Source organism: Eucyclogobius newberryi, unplaced genomic scaffold (genome assembly GCF_026437365.1).
Source record: "Eucyclogobius newberryi isolate DKJ021-1_F unplaced genomic scaffold, fEucNew1.0.hap1 SCAF_15, whole genome shotgun sequence".
Taxonomy (NCBI): Eukaryota; Metazoa; Chordata; class Actinopteri; order Gobiiformes; family Gobiidae; genus Eucyclogobius; species Eucyclogobius newberryi.
Window position 1 is genome coordinate 32744786 of NW_027315779.1, and position 21722 is coordinate 32766507.

At 49.0% G+C, this 21722-nt stretch overlaps 1 protein-coding gene across 1 annotated transcript; it reads right to left on the reverse strand.

The window, feature by feature from the left end:
• Nucleotides 1–1147: 1147 nt before the first annotated feature.
• On the reverse strand, nucleotides 1148–21444 carry kctd7 (potassium channel tetramerization domain containing 7). Its single transcript, XM_072446973.1, has 4 exons — nucleotides 21085–21444; nucleotides 5862–6031; nucleotides 4058–4236; nucleotides 1148–2473 (listed from the first exon to the last, which is right to left on the reverse strand). Exons 1-4 carry the CDS (start codon nucleotides 21391–21393, stop codon nucleotides 2097–2099), a joined length of 1035 nt encoding a protein of 344 aa, XP_072303074.1. The 5' UTR covers nucleotides 21394–21444; the 3' UTR covers nucleotides 1148–2096.
• Nucleotides 21445–21722: the final 278 nt, after the last annotated feature.

Below are 21722 nucleotides of genomic sequence, written 5' to 3' on the forward strand. Positions count from 1 at the left end.
TTTGGGCCTTACAAAAATAAATTGATTTGATTTGATAAGTAAAAAACTTTTCTTTTTTTTCGATTTTCCCAAATGTCTTTTTCTCTGGTTCTGTCTTGTTTGTTTTTGTATGTTTTGTGTAAAAAAGAAAAGAAAAAATAAATAAAACACTGATGTAATATGTAAGTATGTGCTCCCATGGGGCCATGGGGCCATGGGGCATGGGGCATGGGGCCATGGGGCATGGGGCCATGGGGGCCATGGGGCCATGGGGGCCATGGGGCATGGGGGCCATGGGGCTGGGGACTGATAAACTCTTTATTTTTGGGGGGCCATCTTTAAACAGCATGTGGATCCCACATAAACCTTCACATCATTTTGTCCTTAATGAGTCACTAGAACCTTCAATTATTCAGAAAAAAACATTCTGCTACTGCCACAAACTTAGTCACGGATTGTTTTTAGAATGTTGCTTTAGTTTGAATGTATTTATGTAACTGAGAAGCCGATTTCATCAAACGTTCCCTGTAGTTCTGGACCAGGTTTGCACTCTGCAGCAGGGACTTTGGCCACTCCTCCACACAGATCCTCTCTAGATCCTTCAGGTTTCAGGGATGTCGCTGAGCAACACTGAGTTTCAGCTCCTTCTAAAGATTTTCTATAGGATTTAGGTCTGAGACTGGCGAGGCCCCTCCAGAACCTTGATCTGCTTCTTATGGAGCCACTCCTTGGTTCTCCTGGCTGTTTGCTTCAGGTCATTGTCATGTTGGAATAGGTTGTATCTCACAAAACTCTTCCTTCTCTCCTTGTTACAGAGCAGTCGTCCTGTCCCCTGAGCAGAAAAGCCCCCTAAAGCATGATGTTTCCTCCCCCGTGCTTCACAGTGATGTGCAGCTCACTGCGCTGCACCAACGAAGCACGACACCACTTTCTACTGCTGTCGAAACGTTATTTCACTTCTGCTGAACTTTGTGTCAGTTTTTGTTTCATGTGGACAGGCTCAGTAATTAGAGATAAGAACCATAAACCAGGACAAATCATCTGCATTCTGGCTTAAAAAGCAAACATAGTATTTTGACCCGTCTCAGCTGTAAGTGACGTCACATTAACATAACTTCATCTGTTTCAGAATCATTAATATAATGTAGGTGAATAAAACAGTCATAAATTGTTGGATATAAAAACATTTATGCAAGACAATATTAAATAAATAACATCTATATTATAACATAGCAAAACAACAGTCAGGTTTGTTCTGATTAGTGCGGTGAGAGGTCAGAGGTCAGAGACATGGCCGTCCCCACAGAACACTGCTTCTCTTCTGCTTCTCTGCACACAATGACCCAGGCAATGCTTCATGTAGCTCCATGGATGGATCATGTGTAGCTCCATGGATGGATCATGTGTAGCTCCATGGATGGATTATGTGTAGTTCCATTGATGGATCATGTGTAGCTCCATGGATGGATTATGTGTAGTTCCATTGATGGATCATGTGTAGCTCCATGGATGGATTATGTGTAGTTCCATTGATGGATCATGTGTAGCTCCATGGATGGATTATGTGTAGCTCCATTGATGGATCATGTGTAGCTCCATGGATGGATTATGTGTAGCTCCATTGATGGATCATGTGTAGCTCCATGGATGGATTATGTGTAGTTCCATTGATGGATCATGTGTAGCTCCATGGATGGATTATGTGTAGTTCCATTGATGGATCATGTGTAGCTCCATGGATGATTATATGTAGCTCCATGGATGGATTATGTGTAGCTCTTACACATTTAAAAGAATGATTCAAATGAAGTAGTGCTTTGTTGTGAACAAACTTGTAAATATAAGGTGCAAACTTTGAGCAGAAGGTTTGATACAGCGTTATATCGAGGCCTGTGACTGTTTCAACAACGTCACAAACTGACATGACAGAGCGATTGTGTCAACTACTTATCTAAATATGTTTCATGTGCAACTTGTGTCTACAACCATATAAATTATACCTTAAACCTAAATTAGGGAATTACACATCCATAGGATTGTATTCACTGTGCCCCTGCGGGCGTGGCCCTCAGCGGGCGTGGTCCTCAGCGGGCGTGGCCCTCAGCCATGGCTGCTGGTCACCACCAGGTGATCTTGAACTCATAGATGGGTCTCTTGCAGTAGTAGTGGTTGATGAGGTGTTTGTCGCACACTCCGATGCACTGCTGCTCGGCTGAGATGCCGCGCTCGCTCAGGTCGCTCACGATGCAGTGCAGCAGGTCATAAACGTCTGCCACAGCCTCCCAGGGCCCGAAGGACACGTCCACTTCGCAGTGGTGCTCGAACAGCTTGGCCTCGCTGTCCGAGCGCTCGAAACGCAGAGAGTTAAACAGAGGGCGCTCGTATGGGGTGATGGGCATCTCCTCTTTGTACACACAGATCTTGAGCTTGGCAAAGCGCGCCTTCTTCTGCATCGCCCGCAGTTTGGCGATCTCCACGATACGCTCCAGGTTGTCTGAAAATATGCACAAGAACGAAGGAAATATTTAAATACTGGAGGAAGAAAAAACACCAGCCAGAGGAATAATTCATAAAGTTTCACCAACATCTGCAACAGCCCGTATACTACATCTGTAATGGGGTGTCATATCTCTGTAATGGGGTGTCATATCTCTGTAATGGGGTGTCATACCTCTGTAATAGGGTGTCATATCTCTGTAATAGGGTGTCATATCTCTGTAATGGGGTGTCATATCGCTGTAATAGGGTGTCATTTCGCTGTAATAGGGTGTCATTTCGCTGTAATAGGGTGTCATATCTCTGTAATGGGGTGTCATATCTCTGTAATGGGGTGTCATACCTCTGCAATAGGGCGTCATATCTCTGTAATAGGGTGTCATATCGCTGTAATAGTGTGTCATATCGCTGTAATAGGGTGTCATATCTCTGTAATGGGGTGTCATATCTCTGTAATGGGGTGTCATACCTCTGCAATAGGGCGTCATATCGCTGTAATAGGGTGTCATATCGCTGTAATAGGGTGTCATATCTCTGTAATGGGGTGTCATACTTCTGTAATGGGGTGTCATACCTCTGCAATAGGGCGTCATTTCGCTGTAATAGGGTGTCATATCTCTGTAATGGGGTGTCATACTTCTGTAATGGGGTGTCATATCGCTGTAATAGGGTGTCATTTCGCTGTAATAGGGTGTCATATCTCTGTAATGGGGTGTCATACTTCTGTAATGGGGTGTCATACCTCTGCAATAGGGCGTCATATCGCTGTAATAGGGTGTCATATCGCTGTAATAGGGTGTCATATCTCTGTAATAGGGCGTCATATCGCTGTAATAGTGTGTCATATCTCTGTAATAGGGTGTCATATCTCTGTAATAGGGTGTCATACCTCTGTAATGGGGTGTCATACCTCTGCAATAGGGCGTCATATCTCTGTAATAGGGTGTCATATCGCTGTAATAGGGTGTCATATCTCTGTAATAGGGTGTCATATCGCTGTAATAGGGTGTCATATCGCTGTAGTGGGGTGTCATATCGCTGTAATGGGGTGTCATACCTCTGCAATAGGGCGTCATATCTCTGTAATAGGGTGTCATATCGCTGTAATAGGGTGTCATATCGCTGTAGTAGGGTGTCATATCGCTGTAATAGGGTGTCATATCGCTGTAATAGGGTGTCATATCGCTGTGGTGGGGTGTCATACCTCTGTAATAGGGTGTCATATCGCTGTAGTGGGGTGTCATACCTCTGTAATAGGGTGTCATATCGCTGTAGTGGGGTGTCATACCTCTGTAGTAGGGTGTCATACCTCTGTAATAGAGTGTCATACCTCTGTAATAGGGTGTCATATCGCTGTAGTGGGGTGTCATACCTCTGTAGTAGGGTGTCATACCTCTGTAATAGGGTGTCATATCGCTGTAGTGGGGTGTCATACCTCTGTAGTAGGGTGTCATACCTCTGTAATAGGGTGTCATATCGCTGTAGTGGGGTGTCATACCTCTGTAATAGGGTGTCATATCGCTGTAGTGGGGTGTCATACCTCTGTAATAGGGTGTCATATCGCTGTAGTGGGGTGTCATACCTCTGTAGTACGGCAGCAGGTCGAGGAAGGCCTGGCGGACCTTCTCCCCAGTTAGAGGCTGGGTGTCCTCCAGTTGCTCCAGCAGGGGCCCGATGGAGTAGTACTGCGCCTCCCTGTGCAGCGCTCGGACACGGTCCCTGGAGGGAAGCTCACCCTCTCGCAGGAAGTTCAGAACGTCCCTGCAAATCAGCACCAAACAGTCTCACAATGAGAAAGACTGTGATGCTTTGGTGAGCTCTACAGCTATTATGACACCCGGTTCCACATCTACAGTGATGTAAATAGGAGCATGATCACTTGTCTGCCTCTGTAATTTTGGACTTATCTTTGTTGAAAATAAAAATAATAATCTTTTCTAGTATAGATCCTATGTGGATTGGGAAAATATGTATCTTGGCGACATTAGGATTCATCTCTCCAGATGTCGATCAACCCACATTATGTATTAATTTGCTAAATGTATTATCTATAGATTCACCAGGACTTTGTGACATTCAATGTCGGCTGAACATGTAAAATCCAGTCTACACCTCAGACGAGGGTTCCCTCAGAGTGTTTTGCAATCAGATCTACAACTTCAGTATAGAAAGTGAGAGCGCCTCCTGGTGGAGCAAATACATGTATCAAAGTAAACACACTTCCATTAATAGTTCTTTCTTGAGATCAATATGGCCACACCCCTCTTATGTTTACCCCTCGTGGATGGTGGTGTGTCTCAGGCTCTTTGGGTCAGTGAAATCAGTCTCAGACACTTGAGCCAATTAGTTTGGTCCAATTAAAGGAAAGAATATTCAAGATGTTCCACATTATCAAGCAGACCATCAATTTCAAACAATATGGGAAAGAAAAAGGATCTCTAGTGCCGAAATGTGTGAAATAGTTGAATGTCTTGGACAAGGTATGAAAACCTTAGATATTTAATGAAAACTTGATCAAACTTTTAAGAGATTTGTAGCTGGTTCAGAGCTCAAATGGAATTGTGCAGATAAAGGCTCAATGAGGAAGGTTTCTGCCAGACAAATACATGATCATTTTCAGTTCTTTACAACAATAACATGGCATCTCTGTTGTGTATAATCATTTGGAACAGTGCATCGTAAGTTTTTAATTTTGAAAAACATACTGTCATCATTGGGAAGTTTGCTCAATACCGTTTGAATTGTTCTCTAAAGAAGATGACTCCAAAATGATGCCATAAAACAAACACAATAAATGGAATGTACTTCTGGCAGCAGCAAGGCCATCTCAAAGAAAAGCCGGACAAACCACACCAAAGATCAAGGACTGGACTGAGAGTAGGACAGACATCAGACAAATGGAAAAAATAACATTCAGACTTCATTTGGAAATGGATGATTGAAGACACTTTGGACTAAATGGGACTTATAAGTCACAGATGTCTTTTTGCTCCCTGTCTCTGGGGTGTGGTCTGTGGTCACTTTTGTTTTGTTCATATAGCGCATTTTCTGGACTATAAGTCGCACCAGCCAGATAATACATCAAGAAAAACACATATATAAGTCGCACTGGAGTATGAAATGCAGCTGCAAGTGTGAAAATAACAAACAATATCACATATAAGTCGCTCCGGAGATACTTAAGTATAAGTATGTAAGTGTAAATACCAGTATAAGTCGCACCCCGGCCAAAACTGTGACAAAAGGTGCAATTTATAGTCAAAAAAAAAAAAAAAAAAAATATATATATATATATATATATATATATATATATATATTTATTTCTAAATGTCAGATTTGACATTCACAAACATTTAAATTCAAAATCTTCTATAGTTGTGACTGACCCGAAGTAGTGACCGTCCCGGTCGATGAAGTAGCGTCCCTCGGAGTCCTGGGGGACGTGGTAGCGTCCGCTGAACATGGCGGCGAGCATGGTGTCGTCATAGCGCTGCAGCGTGGACAGGCGCGTGGTGAAGTGTGTCCCGCCCACATTCAGAGACAGGACCTCAGGGAACTGCAGACACACACACGCCTTAGGACACTTCACAACAGAGACACACACGGAGACGCCTTAGGACACTTCACTACAGAGACACACACGGAGACGCCTTAGGACACTTCACTACAGAGACACACGGAGACGCCTTAGGACACTTCACAACAGAGACACACACAGAGACGCCTTAGGACACTTCACTACAGAGACACACACGGAGACGCCTTAGGACACTTCACTACAGAGACACACAGGGAGACGCCTTAGGACACTTCACAACAGAGACACACACGGAGACGCCTTAGGACACTTCACTACAGAGACACACACGGAGACGCCTTAGGACACTTCACTACAGAGACACACACACGCCTTAGGACACTTCACTACAGAGACACACACGGAGACGCCTTAGGACACTTCACTACAGAGACACACACGGAGACGCCTTAGGACACTTCACTACAGAGACACACACGGAGACGCCTTAGGACACTTCACTACAGAGACACACACGGAGACGCCTTAGGACACATCACTACAGAGACACACACGGAGACGCCTTAGGACACTTCACTACAGAGACACACACGGCGACGCCTTAGGACACTTCACTATAGAGACACACACGGAGACGCCTTAGGACACTTCACTACAGAGACACACACGGAGACGCTTTAGGACACTTCACTACAGAGACACACACGGACACGCTTTAGGACACTTCACTACAGAGACACACACGGAGACGCTTTAGGACACTTCACTACAGAGACACACACAGAGACGCTTTAGGACACTTCACTACAGAGACACACACAGAGACGCTTTAGGACACTTCACTACAGAGACACACACAGAGACGCTTTAGGACACTTCACTACAAAGACACACACGGAGACGCTTTAGGACACTTCACTACAGAGACACACACGGAGACGCTTTAGGACACTTCACTACAGAGACGCTTTAGGACACTTCACTACAGAGACACACACGGAGACGCTTTAGGACACTTCACTACAGAGACACACACGGAGACGCTTTAGGACACTTCACTACAGAGACACACACGGAGACGCTTTAGGACACTTCACTACAGAGACACACACGGAGACGCTTTAGGACACTTCACTACAGAGACACACACGGAGACGCCTTAGGACACTTCACTACAGAGACACACACGGAGACGCCTTAGGACACTTCACTACAGAGACACACAGGGAGACGCCTTAGGACACTTCACTACAGAGACACACACGGAGACGCCTTAGGACACTTCACTACAGAGACACACACACGCCTTAGGACACTTCACTACAGAGACACACACGGAGACGCCTTAGGACACTTCACTACAGAGACACACACGGAGACGCCTTAGGACACTTCACTACGGAGACACACACGGAGACGCCTTAGGACACTTCACTACAGAGACACACACGGAGACGCCTTAGGACACATCACTACAGAGACACACACGGAGACGCCTTAGGACACTTCACTACAGAGACACACACGGCGACGCCTTAGGACACTTCACTATAGAGACACACACGGAGACGCCTTAGGACACTTCACTACAGAGACACACACGGAGACGCTTTAGGACACTTCACTACAGAGACAAACACGGAGACGCTTTAGGACACTTCACTACAGAGACACACACAGAGACGCTTTAGGACACTTCACTACAGAGACACACACAGAGACGCTTTAGGACACTTCACTACAAAGACACACACGGAGACGCTTTAGGACACTTCACTACAGAGACACACACGGAGACGCTTTAGGACACTTCACTACAGAGACGCTTTAGGACACTTCACTACAGAGACACACACGGAGACGCTTTAGGACACTTCACTACAGAGACACACACAGAGACGCTTTAGGACACTTCACTATAGAGACGCTTTAGGACACTTCACTACAGAGACACACACGGAGACGCTTTAGGACACTTCACTACAGAGACACACACAGAGACGCTTTAGGACACTTCACTACAGATTTTAGAGGTGATTATAGTGCGTTATAGAGGTAACTATATAGTGCGTTATAGAGGTGACTATAGTGCGTTATAGAGGTGACTATATAGTGCGTTATACAGGTGATTATAGTGCGTTATACAGGTGATTATAGTGTGTTTTAGAGGTGATTATAGTGCGTTATAGAGGTGACTATAGTGCGTTATAGAGGTGACTATAGTGCGTTATACAGGTGATTATAGTGTGTTTTAGAGGTGATTATAGTGTGTTTTAGAGGTGATTATAGTGCGTTATAGAGGTGATTATAGTGTGTTATAGAGGTGATTATATTGCGTTATAGAGGTGATTATAGTGTGTTATAGAGGTGATTATAGTGTGTTATAGAGGTGATTATAGTGTGTTATAGAGGTGATTATAGTGTGTTATAGAGGTGATTATAGTGTGTTATAGAGGTGATTATAGTGTGTTATAGAGGTGACACTTCACTACAGAGACACACACAGAGACGCTTTAGGACACTTCACTACAAAGACACACACGGAGACGCTTTAGGACACTTCACTACAGAGACACACACGGAGACGCTTTAGGACACTTCACTACAGAGACACACACGGAGACGCTTTAGGACACTTCACTACAGAGACACACACAGAGACGCTTTAGGACACTTCACTATAGAGACGCTTTAGGACACTTCACTACAGAGACACACACGGAGACGCTTTAGGACACTTCACTACAGAGACACACACGGAGACGCTTTAGGACACTTCACTACAGAGACACAAACAGAGACGCTTTAGGACACTTCACTACAGAGACACACAGAGACGCTTTAGGACACTTCACTATATAGAGACGCTTTAGGACACTTCACTACAGAGACACACACGGAGACGCTTTAGGACACTTCACTACAGAGACACACACAGAGACGCTTTAGGACACTTCACTACAGAGACACACACGGAGACGCTTTAGGACACTTCACTACAGAGACACACACAGAGACGCTTTAGGACACTTCACTATAGAGACGCTTTAGGACACTTCACTACAGAGACACACACGGAGACGCTTTAGGACACTTCACTACAGAGACACACACAAAGACACTTTAGGACACTTCACTACAGAGACACACACAGAGACGCTTTAGGACATTTCACTACAGAGACACACACAGAGAAGCTTTAGGACACTTCACTACAGAGACACACACGGAGACGCTTTAGGACACTTCACTACAGAGACACACACGGAGACGCTTTAGGACACTTCACTACAGAGACACACACGGAGACGCTTTAGGACACTTCACTACAGAGACACACACAGAGACGCTTTAGGACACTTCACTACAGAGACACACACGGAGACGCTTTAGGACACTTCACTACAGAGACACACACGGAGACGCTTTAGGACACTTCACTACAGAGACACACACGGAGACGCTTTAGGACACTTCACTACAGAGACACACACGGAGACGCTTTAGGACACTTCACTACAGAGACACACACAGAGACGCTTTAGGACACTTCACTATAGAGACGCTTTAGGACACTTCACTACAGAGACACACACGGAGACGCTTTAGGACAGACACAGACAGACACACACACTCTCTCCTCTGACGTGTGTGTTATGGGATCATCAGAGACTTAAAGGGAACAAACAGGTGAACGCTGTAAGAGGATTAGTCCTGTCCCATCTGTAGATCACAGTCCTGTCCCATCTGTAGATCACAGTCCTGTCCCATCTGTAGATCACAGTCCTGTCCCATCTGTAGATCACAGTCCTGTCCCATCTGTAGATCACACAGTCCTGTCCCATCTGTAGATCACAGTCCTGTCCCATCTGTAGATCACACAGTCCTGTCCCATCTGTAGATCACAGTCCTGTCCCATCTGTAGATCACACAGTCCTGTCCCATCTGTAGATCACAGTCCTGTCCCATCTGTAGATCACAGTCCTGTCCCATCTGTAGATCACACAGTCCTGTCCCATCTGTAGATCACACAGTCCTGTCCCATCTGTAGATCACACAGTCCTGTCCCATCTGTAGATCACACAGTCCTGTCCCATCTGTAGATCACAGTCCTGTCCCATCTGTAGATCACAGTCCTGTCCCATCTGTAGATCACACAGTCCTGTCCCATCTGTAGATCACAGTCCTGTCCCATCTGTAGATCACACAGTCCTGTCCCATCTGTAGATCACACAGTCCTGTCCCATCTGTAGATCACACAGTCCTGTCCCATATGTAGATCACAGTCCTGTCCCATCTGTAGATCACAGTCCTGTCCCATCTGTAGATCACACAGTCCTGTCCCATCTGTAGATCACACAGTCCTGTCCCATCTGTAGATCACACAGTCCTGTCCCATCTGTAGATCACAGTCCTGTCCCATCTGTAGATCACACAGTCCTGTCCCATCTGTAGATCACACAGTCCTGTCCCATCTGTAGATCACACAGTCCTGTCCCATCTGTAGATCACACAGTCCTGTCCCATCTGTAGATCACAGTCCTGTCCCATCTGTAGATCACAGTCCTGTCCCATCTGTAGATCACAGTCCTGTCCCATCTGTAGATCACAGTCCTGTCCCATCTGTAGATCACAGTCCTGTCCCATCTGTAGATCACACAGTCCTGTCCCATCTGTAGATCACACAGTCCTGTCCCATCTCTAGATCACACAGTCCTGTCCCATCTGTAGATCACACAGTCCTGTCCCATCTGTAGATCACAGTCCTGTCCCATCTGTAGATCACACAGTCCTGTCCCATCTGTAGATCACACAGTCCTGTCCCATCTGTAGATCACACAGTCCTGTCCCATCTGTAGATCACACAGTCCTGTCCCATCTGTAGATCACAGTCCTGTCCCATCTGTAGATCACAGTCCTGTCCCATCTGTAGATCACAGTCCTGTCCCATCTGTAGATCACACAGTCCTGTCCCATCTCTAGATCACACAGTCCTGTCCCATCTGTAGATCACAGTCCTGTCCCATCTGTAGATCACACAGTCCTGTCCCATCTGTAGATCACAGTCCTGTCCCATCTGTAGATCACACAGTCCTGTCCCATCTGTAGATCACACAGTCCTGTCCCATCTGTAGATCACACAGTCCTGTCCCATCTGTAGATCACACAGTCCTGTCCCATCTGTAGATCACAGTCCTGTCCCATCTGTAGATCACACAGTCCTGTCCCATCTGTAGATCACACAGTCCTGTCCCATCTGTAGATCACAGTCCTGTCCCATCTGTAGATCACACAGTCCTGTCCCATCTGTAGATCACAGTCCTGTCCCATCTGTAGATCACACAGTCCTGTCCCATCTGTAGATCACAGTCCTGTCCCATCTGTAGATCACACAGTCCTGTCCCATCTGTAGATCACAGTCCTGTCCCATCTGTAGATCACACAGTCCTGTCCCATCTGTAGATCACAGTCCTGTCCCATCTGTAGATCACACAGTCCTGTCCCATCTGTAGATCACACAGTCCTGTCCCATCTGTAGATCACAGTCCTGTCCCATCTGTAGATCACACAGTCCTGTCCCATCTGTAGATCACACAGTCCTGTCCCATCTGTAGATCACACAGTCCTGTCCCATCTGTAGATCACAGTCCTGTCCCATCTGTAGATCACAGTCCTGTCCCATCTGTAGATCACACAGTCCTGTCCCATCTGTAGATCACAGTCCTGTCCCATCTGTAGATCACACAGTCCTGTCCCATCTGTAGATCACACAGTCCTGTCCCATCTGTAGATCACACAGTCCTGTCCCATCTGTAGATCACAGTCCTGTCCCATCTGTAGATCACAGTCCTGTCCCATCTGTAGATCACACAGTCCTGTCCCATCTGTAGATCACACAGTCCTGTCCCATCTGTAGATCACACAGTCCTGTCCCATCTGTAGATCACAGTCCTGTCCCATCTGTAGATCACACAGTCCTGTCCCATCTGTAGATCACACAGTCCTGTCCCATCTGTAGATCACAGTCCTGTCCCATCTGTAGATCACACAGTCCTGTCCCATCTGTAGATCACAGTCCTGTCCCATCTGTAGATCACACAGTCCTGTCCCATCTGTAGATCACAGTCCTGTCCCATCTGTAGATCACACAGTCCTGTCCCATCTGTAGATCACACAGTCCTGTCCCATCTGTAGATCACAGTCCTGTCCCATCTGTAGATCACACAGTCCTGTCCCATCTGTAGATCACAGTCCTGTCCCATCTGTAGATCACACAGTCCTGTCCCATCTGTAGATCACAGTCCTGTCCCATCTGTAGATCACACAGTCCTGTCCCATCTGTAGATCACAGTCCTGTCCCATCTGTAGATCACACAGTCCTGTCCCATCTGTAGATCACACAGTCCTGTCCCATCTGTAGATCACACAGTCCTGTCCCATCTGTAGATCACACAGTCCTGTCCCATCTGTAGATCACAGTCCTGTCCCATCTGTAGATCACAGTCCTGTCCCATCTGTAGATCACAGTCCTGTCCCATCTGTAGATCACACAGTCCTGTCCCATCTCTAGATCACACAGTCCTGTCCCATCTGTAGATCACAGTCCTGTCCCATCTGTAGATCACACAGTCCTGTCCCATCTGTAGATCACAGTCCTGTCCCATCTGTAGATCACACAGTCCTGTCCCATCTGTAGATCACACAGTCCTGTCCCATCTGTAGATCACACAGTCCTGTCCCATCTGTAGATCACACAGTCCTGTCCCATCTGTAGATCACAGTCCTGTCCCATCTGTAGATCACACAGTCCTGTCCCATCTGTAGATCACACAGTCCTGTCCCATCTGTAGATCACAGTCCTGTCCCATCTGTAGATCACACAGTCCTGTCCCATCTGTAGATCACAGTCCTGTCCCATCTGTAGATCACACAGTCCTGTCCCATCTGTAGATCACAGTCCTGTCCCATCTGTAGATCACACAGTCCTGTCCCATCTGTAGATCACAGTCCTGTCCCATCTGTAGATCACACAGTCCTGTCCCATCTGTAGATCACAGTCCTGTCCCATCTGTAGATCACACAGTCCTGTCCCATCTGTAGATCACACAGTCCTGTCCCATCTGTAGATCACAGTCCTGTCCCATCTGTAGATCACACAGTCCTGTCCCATCTGTAGATCACACAGTCCTGTCCCATCTGTAGATCACACAGTCCTGTCCCATCTGTAGATCACAGTCCTGTCCCATCTGTAGATCACAGTCCTGTCCCATCTGTAGATCACACAGTCCTGTCCCATCTGTAGATCACAGTCCTGTCCCATCTGTAGATCACACAGTCCTGTCCCATCTGTAGATCACACAGTCCTGTCCCATCTGTAGATCACACAGTCCTGTCCCATCTGTAGATCACAGTCCTGTCCCATCTGTAGATCACAGTCCTGTCCCATCTGTAGATCACACAGTCCTGTCCCATCTGTAGATCACACAGTCCTGTCCCATCTGTAGATCACACAGTCCTGTCCCATCTGTAGATCACAGTCCTGTCCCATCTGTAGATCACACAGTCCTGTCCCATCTGTAGATCACACAGTCCTGTCCCATCTGTAGATCACACAGTCCTGTCCCATCTGTAGATCACACAGTCCTGTCCCATCTGTAGATCACAGTCCTGTCCCATCTGTAGATCACAGTCCTGTCCCATCTGTAGATCACAGTCCTGTCCCATCTGTAGATCACAGTCCTGTCCCATCTGTAGATCACAGTCCTGTCCCATCTGTAGATCACACAGTCCTGTCCCATCTGTAGATCACACAGTCCTGTCCCATCTGTAGATCACACAGTCCTGTCCCATCTGTAGATCACAGTCCTGTCCCATCTGTAGATCACAGTCCTGTCCCATCTGTAGATCACACAGTCCTGTCCCATCTGTAGATCACACAGTCCTGTCCCATCTGTAGATCACACAGTCCTGTCCCATCTGTAGATCACACAGTCCTGTCCCATCTGTAGATCACAGTCCTGTCCCATCTGTAGATCACAGTCCTGTCCCATCTGTAGATCACACAGTCCTGTCCCATCTGTAGATCACAGTCCTGTCCCATCTGTAGATCACACAGTCCTGTCCCATCTGTAGATCACACAGTCCTGTCCCATCTGTAGATCACACAGTCCTGTCCCATATGTAGATCACAGTCCTGTCCCATCTGTAGATCACAGTCCTGTCCCATCTGTAGATCACACAGTCCTGTCCCATCTGTAGATCACACAGTCCTGTCCCATCTGTAGATCACACAGTCCTGTCCCATCTGTAGATCACAGTCCTGTCCCATCTGTAGATCACACAGTCCTGTCCCATCTGTAGATCACACAGTCCTGTCCCATCTGTAGATCACACAGTCCTGTCCCATCTGTAGATCACACAGTCCTGTCCCATCTGTAGATCACAGTCCTGTCCCATCTGTAGATCACAGTCCTGTCCCATCTGTAGATCACAGTCCTGTCCCATCTGTAGATCACAGTCCTGTCCCATCTGTAGATCACAGTCCTGTCCCATCTGTAGATCACACAGTCCTGTCCCATCTGTAGATCACACAGTCCTGTCCCATCTCTAGATCACACAGTCCTGTCCCATCTGTAGATCACACAGTCCTGTCCCATCTGTAGATCACAGTCCTGTCCCATCTGTAGATCACACAGTCCTGTCCCATCTGTAGATCACACAGTCCTGTCCCATCTGTAGATCACACAGTCCTGTCCCATCTGTAGATCACACAGTCCTGTCCCATCTGTAGATCACAGTCCTGTCCCATCTGTAGATCACAGTCCTGTCCCATCTGTAGATCACAGTCCTGTCCCATCTGTAGATCACACAGTCCTGTCCCATCTCTAGATCACACAGTCCTGTCCCATCTGTAGATCACAGTCCTGTCCCATCTGTAGATCACACAGTCCTGTCCCATCTGTAGATCACAGTCCTGTCCCATCTGTAGATCACACAGTCCTGTCCCATCTGTAGATCACACAGTCCTGTCCCATCTGTAGATCACACAGTCCTGTCCCATCTGTAGATCACACAGTCCTGTCCCATCTGTAGATCACAGTCCTGTCCCATCTGTAGATCACACAGTCCTGTCCCATCTGTAGATCACACAGTCCTGTCCCATCTGTAGATCACAGTCCTGTCCCATCTGTAGATCACACAGTCCTGTCCCATCTGTAGATCACAGTCCTGTCCCATCTGTAGATCACACAGTCCTGTCCCATCTGTAGATCACAGTCCTGTCCCATCTGTAGATCACACAGTCCTGTCCCATCTGTAGATCACAGTCCTGTCCCATCTGTAGATCACACAGTCCTGTCCCATCTGTAGATCACAGTCCTGTCCCATCTGTAGATCACACAGTCCTGTCCCATCTGTAGATCACACAGTCCTGTCCCATCTGTAGATCACAGTCCTGTCCCATCTGTAGATCACACAGTCCTGTCCCATCTGTAGATCACACAGTCCTGTCCCATCTGTAGATCACACAGTCCTGTCCCATCTGTAGATCACAGTCCTGTCCCATCTGTAGATCACAGTCCTGTCCCATCTGTAGATCACACAGTCCTGTCCCATCTGTAGATCACAGTCCTGTCCCATCTGTAGATCACACAGTCCTGTCCCATCTGTAGATCACACAGTCCTGTCCCATCTGTAGATCACACAGTCCTGTCCCATCTGTAGATCACAGTCCTGTCCCATCTGTAGATCACAGTCCTGTCCCATCTGTAGATCACACAGTCCTGTCCCATCTGTAGATCACACAGTCCTGTCCCATCTGTAGATCACACAGTCCTGTCCCATCTGTAGATCACAGTCCTGTCCCATCTGTAGATCACACAGTCCTGTCCCATCTGTAGATCACACAGTCCTGTCCCATCTGTAGATCACACAGTCCTGTCCCATCTGTAGATCACACAGTCCTGTCCCATCTGTAGATCACAGTCCTGTCCCATCTGTAGATCACAGTCCTGTCCCATCTGTAGATCACAGTCCTGTCCCATCTGTAGATCACAGTCCTGTCCCATCTGTAGATCACAGTCCTGTCCCATCTGTAGATCACACAGTCCTGTCCCATCTGTAGATCACACAGTCCTGTCCCATCTCTAGATCACACAGTCCTGTCCCATCTGTAGATCACACAGTCCTGTCCCATCTGTAGATCACAGTCCTGTCCCATCTGTAGATCACACAGTCCTGTCCCATCTGTAGATCACACAGTCCTGTCCCATCTGTAGATCACACAGTCCTGTCCCATCTGTAGATCACAGTCCTGTCCCATCTGTAGATCACAGTCCTGTCCCATCTGTAGATCACAGTCCTGTCCCATCTGTAGATCACACAGTCCTGTCCCATCTCTAGATCACACAGTCCTGTCCCATCTGTAGATCACAGTCCTGTCCCATCTGTAGATCACACAGTCCTGTCCCATCTGTAGATCACAGTCCTGTCCCATCTGTAGATCACACAGTCCTGTCCCATCTGTAGATCACACAGTCCTGTCCCATCTGTAGATCACACAGTCCTGTCCCATCTGTAGATCACACAGTCCTGTCCCATCTGTAGATCACAGTCCTGTCCCATCTGTAGATCACACAGTCCTGTCCCATCTGTAGATCACACAGTCCTGTCCCATCTGTAGATCACAGTCCTGTCCCATCTGTAGATCACACAGTCCTGTCCCATCTGTAGATCACAGTCCTGTCCCATCTGTAGATCACACAGTCCTGTCCCATCTGTAGATCACAGTCCTGTCCCATCTGTAGATCACACAGTCCTGTCCCATCTGTAGATCACAGTCCTGTCCCATCTGTAGATCACACAGTCCTGTCCCATCTGTAGATCACAGTCCTGTCCCATCTGTAGATCACACAGTCCTGTCCCATCTGTAGATCACAGTCCTGTCCCATCTGTAGATCACACAGTCCTGTCCCATCTGTAGATCACACAGTCCTGTCCCATCTGTAGATCACAGTCCTGTCCCATCTGTAGATCACACAGTCCTGTCCCATCTGTAGATCACACAGTCCTGTCCCATCTGTAGATCAAGCTCTTCTCAAAATCTTTAAATATCCATTTATTGCTCAATAAATGAGAGAAACAACAATATAGATTTACTGTTATGATTAACGACGAAACATCGTTAAATCGTTGTCACTTTGACCAAACAGTTCATTTAACTTGAATTCACAAAACTGTTCCTCACTCTTTATGAAATGACATAATATTGTCATATTTTATATATTATATAAACAGTTAGATAAAAAGTGATTTGCACGTAGTTTACTTTATGAGAGTATTTATTGAACTGACAAATGTCATTGTTGATCCAAAGATGATTATTTATAGTTCTTATAGTAGTAGTTATAGTATATTATACTGTGACCTGAATGAACCAAATCATTTGGACATCAACATCTAATCGTGGTTTATTTGCATTTATAAAGAAATTATTCTTTACATATAAGATTTGAGTAACTGTAACTGTCACATTATCAACACCAACAAGTTATTAAAGTTATTTATTCACTGCAGCTCGAGTTTTTAACACTTATGAATCTGCAGCAGGCGTGACTGGTGCTGCTGCCACGCCTCATACAGGGACACGTGTCCACGCCTCATACGGGGACACGTGTCCACGCCTCATGTCCAGACTCATATTGGAGGATCAGACGGTGCATGTTCAGAGGTCGATGGGGAAACCCAAAGAAGTCTAGATTCTAGGGGACAACTCTGCACAGAGGGGCCCCTGGAGACACAGAGAGGCCCCACCCTGGAGCTGGAGCTTATTGTTGTGAGGCGATAAAGGCCATGTCCAGCTGAGGAAGAGGAGGCGAGTCATTCGATACAGACTGGTCAGCAGGTCAAGAAGATGCCAAATAAAGGCATGAGCCTTTATTATGTGTATCACAAGTTCTATTGAGCATGATCCACAGGAGCCTCTGTCACAGGAGCCTCTGTCACTGGAGCCTCTGTCACTGGAGCCTCTGTCACTGGAGCCTCTGTCACAGGAGCCTCTGTCACTGGAGCCTCTGTCACTGGAGCCTCTGTCACTGGAGCCTCTGTCACTGGAGCCTCTGTCACTGGAGCCTCTGTCACTGGAGCCTCTGTCACTGGAGCCTCTGTCACTGGAGCCTCTGTCACTGGACCCTGTCACTGGAGCCTCTGTCACTGGAGCCTCTGTCACTGGAGCCTCTGTCACTGGACCCTGTCACTGGAGCCTCTGTCACTGGAGCCTCTGTCACTGGAGCCTCTGTCACTGGAGCCTCTGTCACTGGACCCTGTCACTGGAGCCTCTGTCACTGGACCCTCTGTCACTGGAGCCTCTGTCACAGGAGCCTCTGTCACTGGAGCCTCTGTCACTGGAGCCTGTCACTGGAGCCTCTGTCACTGGAGCCTCTGTCACTGGAGCCTGTCACTGGAGCCTCTGTCACTGGAGCCTCTGTCACTGGAGCCTCTGTCACTGGAGCCTCTGTCACTGGAGCCTGTCACTGGAGCCTCTGTCACTGGATCCTCTGTCACTGGAGCCTCTGTCACTGGAGCCTCTGTCACTGGAGCCTCTGTCACAGGAGCCTCTGTCACTGGAGCCTCTGTCACTGGAGCCTCTGTCACTGGAGCCTCTGTCACTGGAGCCTCTGTCACTGGAGCCTGTCACTGGAGCCTCTGTCACTGGAGCCTCTTTCACTGGAGCCTCTGTCACTGGAGCCTCTGTTACTGGAGCCTCTGTTACTGGAGCCTGTCACTGGAGCCTCTGTCACTGGACCCTGTCACTGGAGCCTCTGTCACTGGAGCCTCTGTCACTGGAGCCTCTGTCACTGGACCCTGTCACTGGAGCCTCTGTCACTGGAGCCTCTGTCACTGGAGCCTCTGTCACTGGACCCTGTCACTGGAGCCTCTGTCACTGGAGCCTCTGTCACAGGAGCCTCTGTCACTGGAGCCTCTGTCACTGGAGCCTCTGTCACTGGAGCCTCTGTCACTGGAGCCTCTGTCACTGGAGCCTCTGTCACTGGAGCCTGTCACTGGAGCCTCTGTCACTGGAGCCTCTGTCACTGGAGCCTGTCACTGGAGCCTCTGTCACTGGACCCTGTCACTGGAGCCTCTGTCACTGGAGCCTCTGTCACTGGAGCCTCTGTCACTGGAGCCTCTGTCACAGGAGCCTCTGTCACTGGAGCCTCTGTCACTGGAGCCTCTGTCACTGGAGCCTCTGTCACTGGAGCCTCTGTCACTGGAGCCTGTCACTGGAGCCTGTCACTGGACCCTGTCACTGGAGCCTCTGTCACTGGAGCCTCTGTCACTGGAGCCTCTGTCACTGGAGCCTCTGTCACTGGAGCCTGTCACTGGAGCCTCTGTCACTGGAGCCTCTGTCACTGGACCCTGTCACTGGAGCCTCTGTCACTGGAGCCTCTGTCACTGGAGCCTCTGTCACTGGAGCCTCTGTCACTGGAGCCTCTGTCACTGGAGCCTGTCACTGGAGCCTCTGTCACTGGAGCCTCTGTCACTGGAGCCTGTCACTGGAGCCTCTGTCACTGGACCCTGTCACTGGAGCCTCTGTCACTGGAGCCTCTGTCACTGGAGCCTCTGTCACTGGAGCCTCTGTCACAGGAGCCTCTGTCACTGGAGCCTCTGTCACTGGAGCCTCTGTCACTGGAGCCTCTGTCACTGGAGCCTGTCACTGGACCCTGTCACTGGAGCCTCTGTCACTGGAGCCTCTGTCACTGGAGCCTCTGTCACTGGAGCCTCTGTCACTGAAGCCTCTGTCACTGGAGCCTCTGTCACTGGAGCCTCTGTCACTGGAGCCTCTGTCACTGGACCCTGTCACTGGAGCCTCTGTCACTGGAGCCTCTGTCACTGGAGCCTCTGTCACTGGAGCCTCTGTCACTGGAGCCTGTCACTGGAGCCTCTGTCACTGGAGCCTCTGTCACTGGAGCCTCTGTCACTGGAGCCTCTGTCACTGGAGCCTGTCACTGGAGCCTCTGTCACTGGAGCCTCTGTCACTGGAGCCTCTGTCACTGGAGCCTCTGTCACTGGAGCCTGTCACTGGAGCCTCTGTCACTGGAGCCTCTGTCACTGGAGCCTGTCACTGGAGCCTCTGTCACTGGACCCTGTCACTGGAGCCTCTGTCACTGGAGCCTCTGTCACTGGAGCCTCTGTCACTGGAGCCTCTGTCACAGGAGCCTCTGTCACTGGAGCCTCTGTCACTGGAGCCTCTGTCACTGGAGCCTCTGTCACTGGAGCCTGTCACTGGAGCCTGTCACTGGAGCCTCTGTCACTGGAGCCTCTGTCACTGGAGCCTCTGTCACTGGAGCCTCTGTCACTGGAGCCTCTGTCACTGGAGCCTGTCACTGGACCCTGTCACTGGAGCCTCTGTCACTGGAGCCTCTGTCACTGGAGCCTCTGTCACTGGAGCCTCTGTCACTGGAGCCTCTGTCACTGGAGCCTCTGTCACTGGAGCCTGTCAGTGGAGCCTCTGTCACTGGAGCCTCTGTCACTGGAGCCTGTCACTGGAGCCTCTGTCACTGGACCCTGTCACTGGAGCCTCTGTCACTGGAGCCTCTGTCACTGGAGCCTCTGTCACAGGAGCCTCTGTCACTGGAGCCTCTGTCACTGGAGCCTCTGTCACTGGAGCCTCTGTCACTGGAGCCTGTCACTGGACCCTGTCACTGGAGCCTCTGTCACTGGAGCCTCTGTCACTGGAGCCTCTGTCACTGGAGCCTCTGTCACTGGAGCCTGTCACTGGACCCTGTCACTGGAGCCTCTGTCACTGGAGCCTCTGTCACTGGAGCCTCTGTCACTGGAGCCTCTGTCACTGGACCCTGTCACTGGAGCCTCTGTCACTGGAGCCTCTGTCACTGGAGCCTCTGTCACTGGAGCCTCTGTCACTGGACCCTGTCACTGGAGGCTCGAGCACAGGTCCAGGCTACAGGCTCTGGACTGTCATAGTTATATTTCCATCCAGAGGACACATGGGAGGACACATGGGAGGACACAACATACATAGTAAAGTCAGCCCGAGTGTGGTACCAGGGGCCTACCTCCTGCTCCTGTCCGCCCACAGACGAACACAGGGGCTTGGTCAGGCTGAGGTTCGGACCCGGGGACGCGGGAGGAGCCTTCCGAGCGCTGCCTTCGGGGGAGTCCAAGCTGATCATGGCATTGCCCGGTTTGTCGCTGTCCCCCGCGGCCGAGAACACCACCATCACTCTGGGCAGAGGCAGCGCCCGCCGCTCCTGGATGAAGCGTCTCACCCGCGTCGTGGTCGCGATGGGCAGCTGGCTGAAGGACAGCGGCCGCTCGCGCTCCCCGTCCGAACACCCGGGAGGGGCCGAACCATTGTGCTGCATGCGAACAGCCCCGGAGCGGCCTGCACCAGGAGCGGCCTGCACCAGGAGCGGGCTCAGGTTGGAGCTCAGGCTGGAGCTCAGGCTCAGGCTGGAGACGGAGCAGAGACAACAACAGAAGAGGCGCACGCGCATGCGCGCTGCTGACGGCTCCTCCGACTTTCACAATAAAACAGAACAGAATTCACCTTTATGCAGTTTAAATACAATACAACAGTTATTTTCTTCAGTCACTTTATTTTTTATACATCATCAGCCGTCACAAAACCACTCAAGGTCTATGGCCTTTCCCACCGACTGCTTTTAATGAGTACATAGTGTCTGTCAACCTT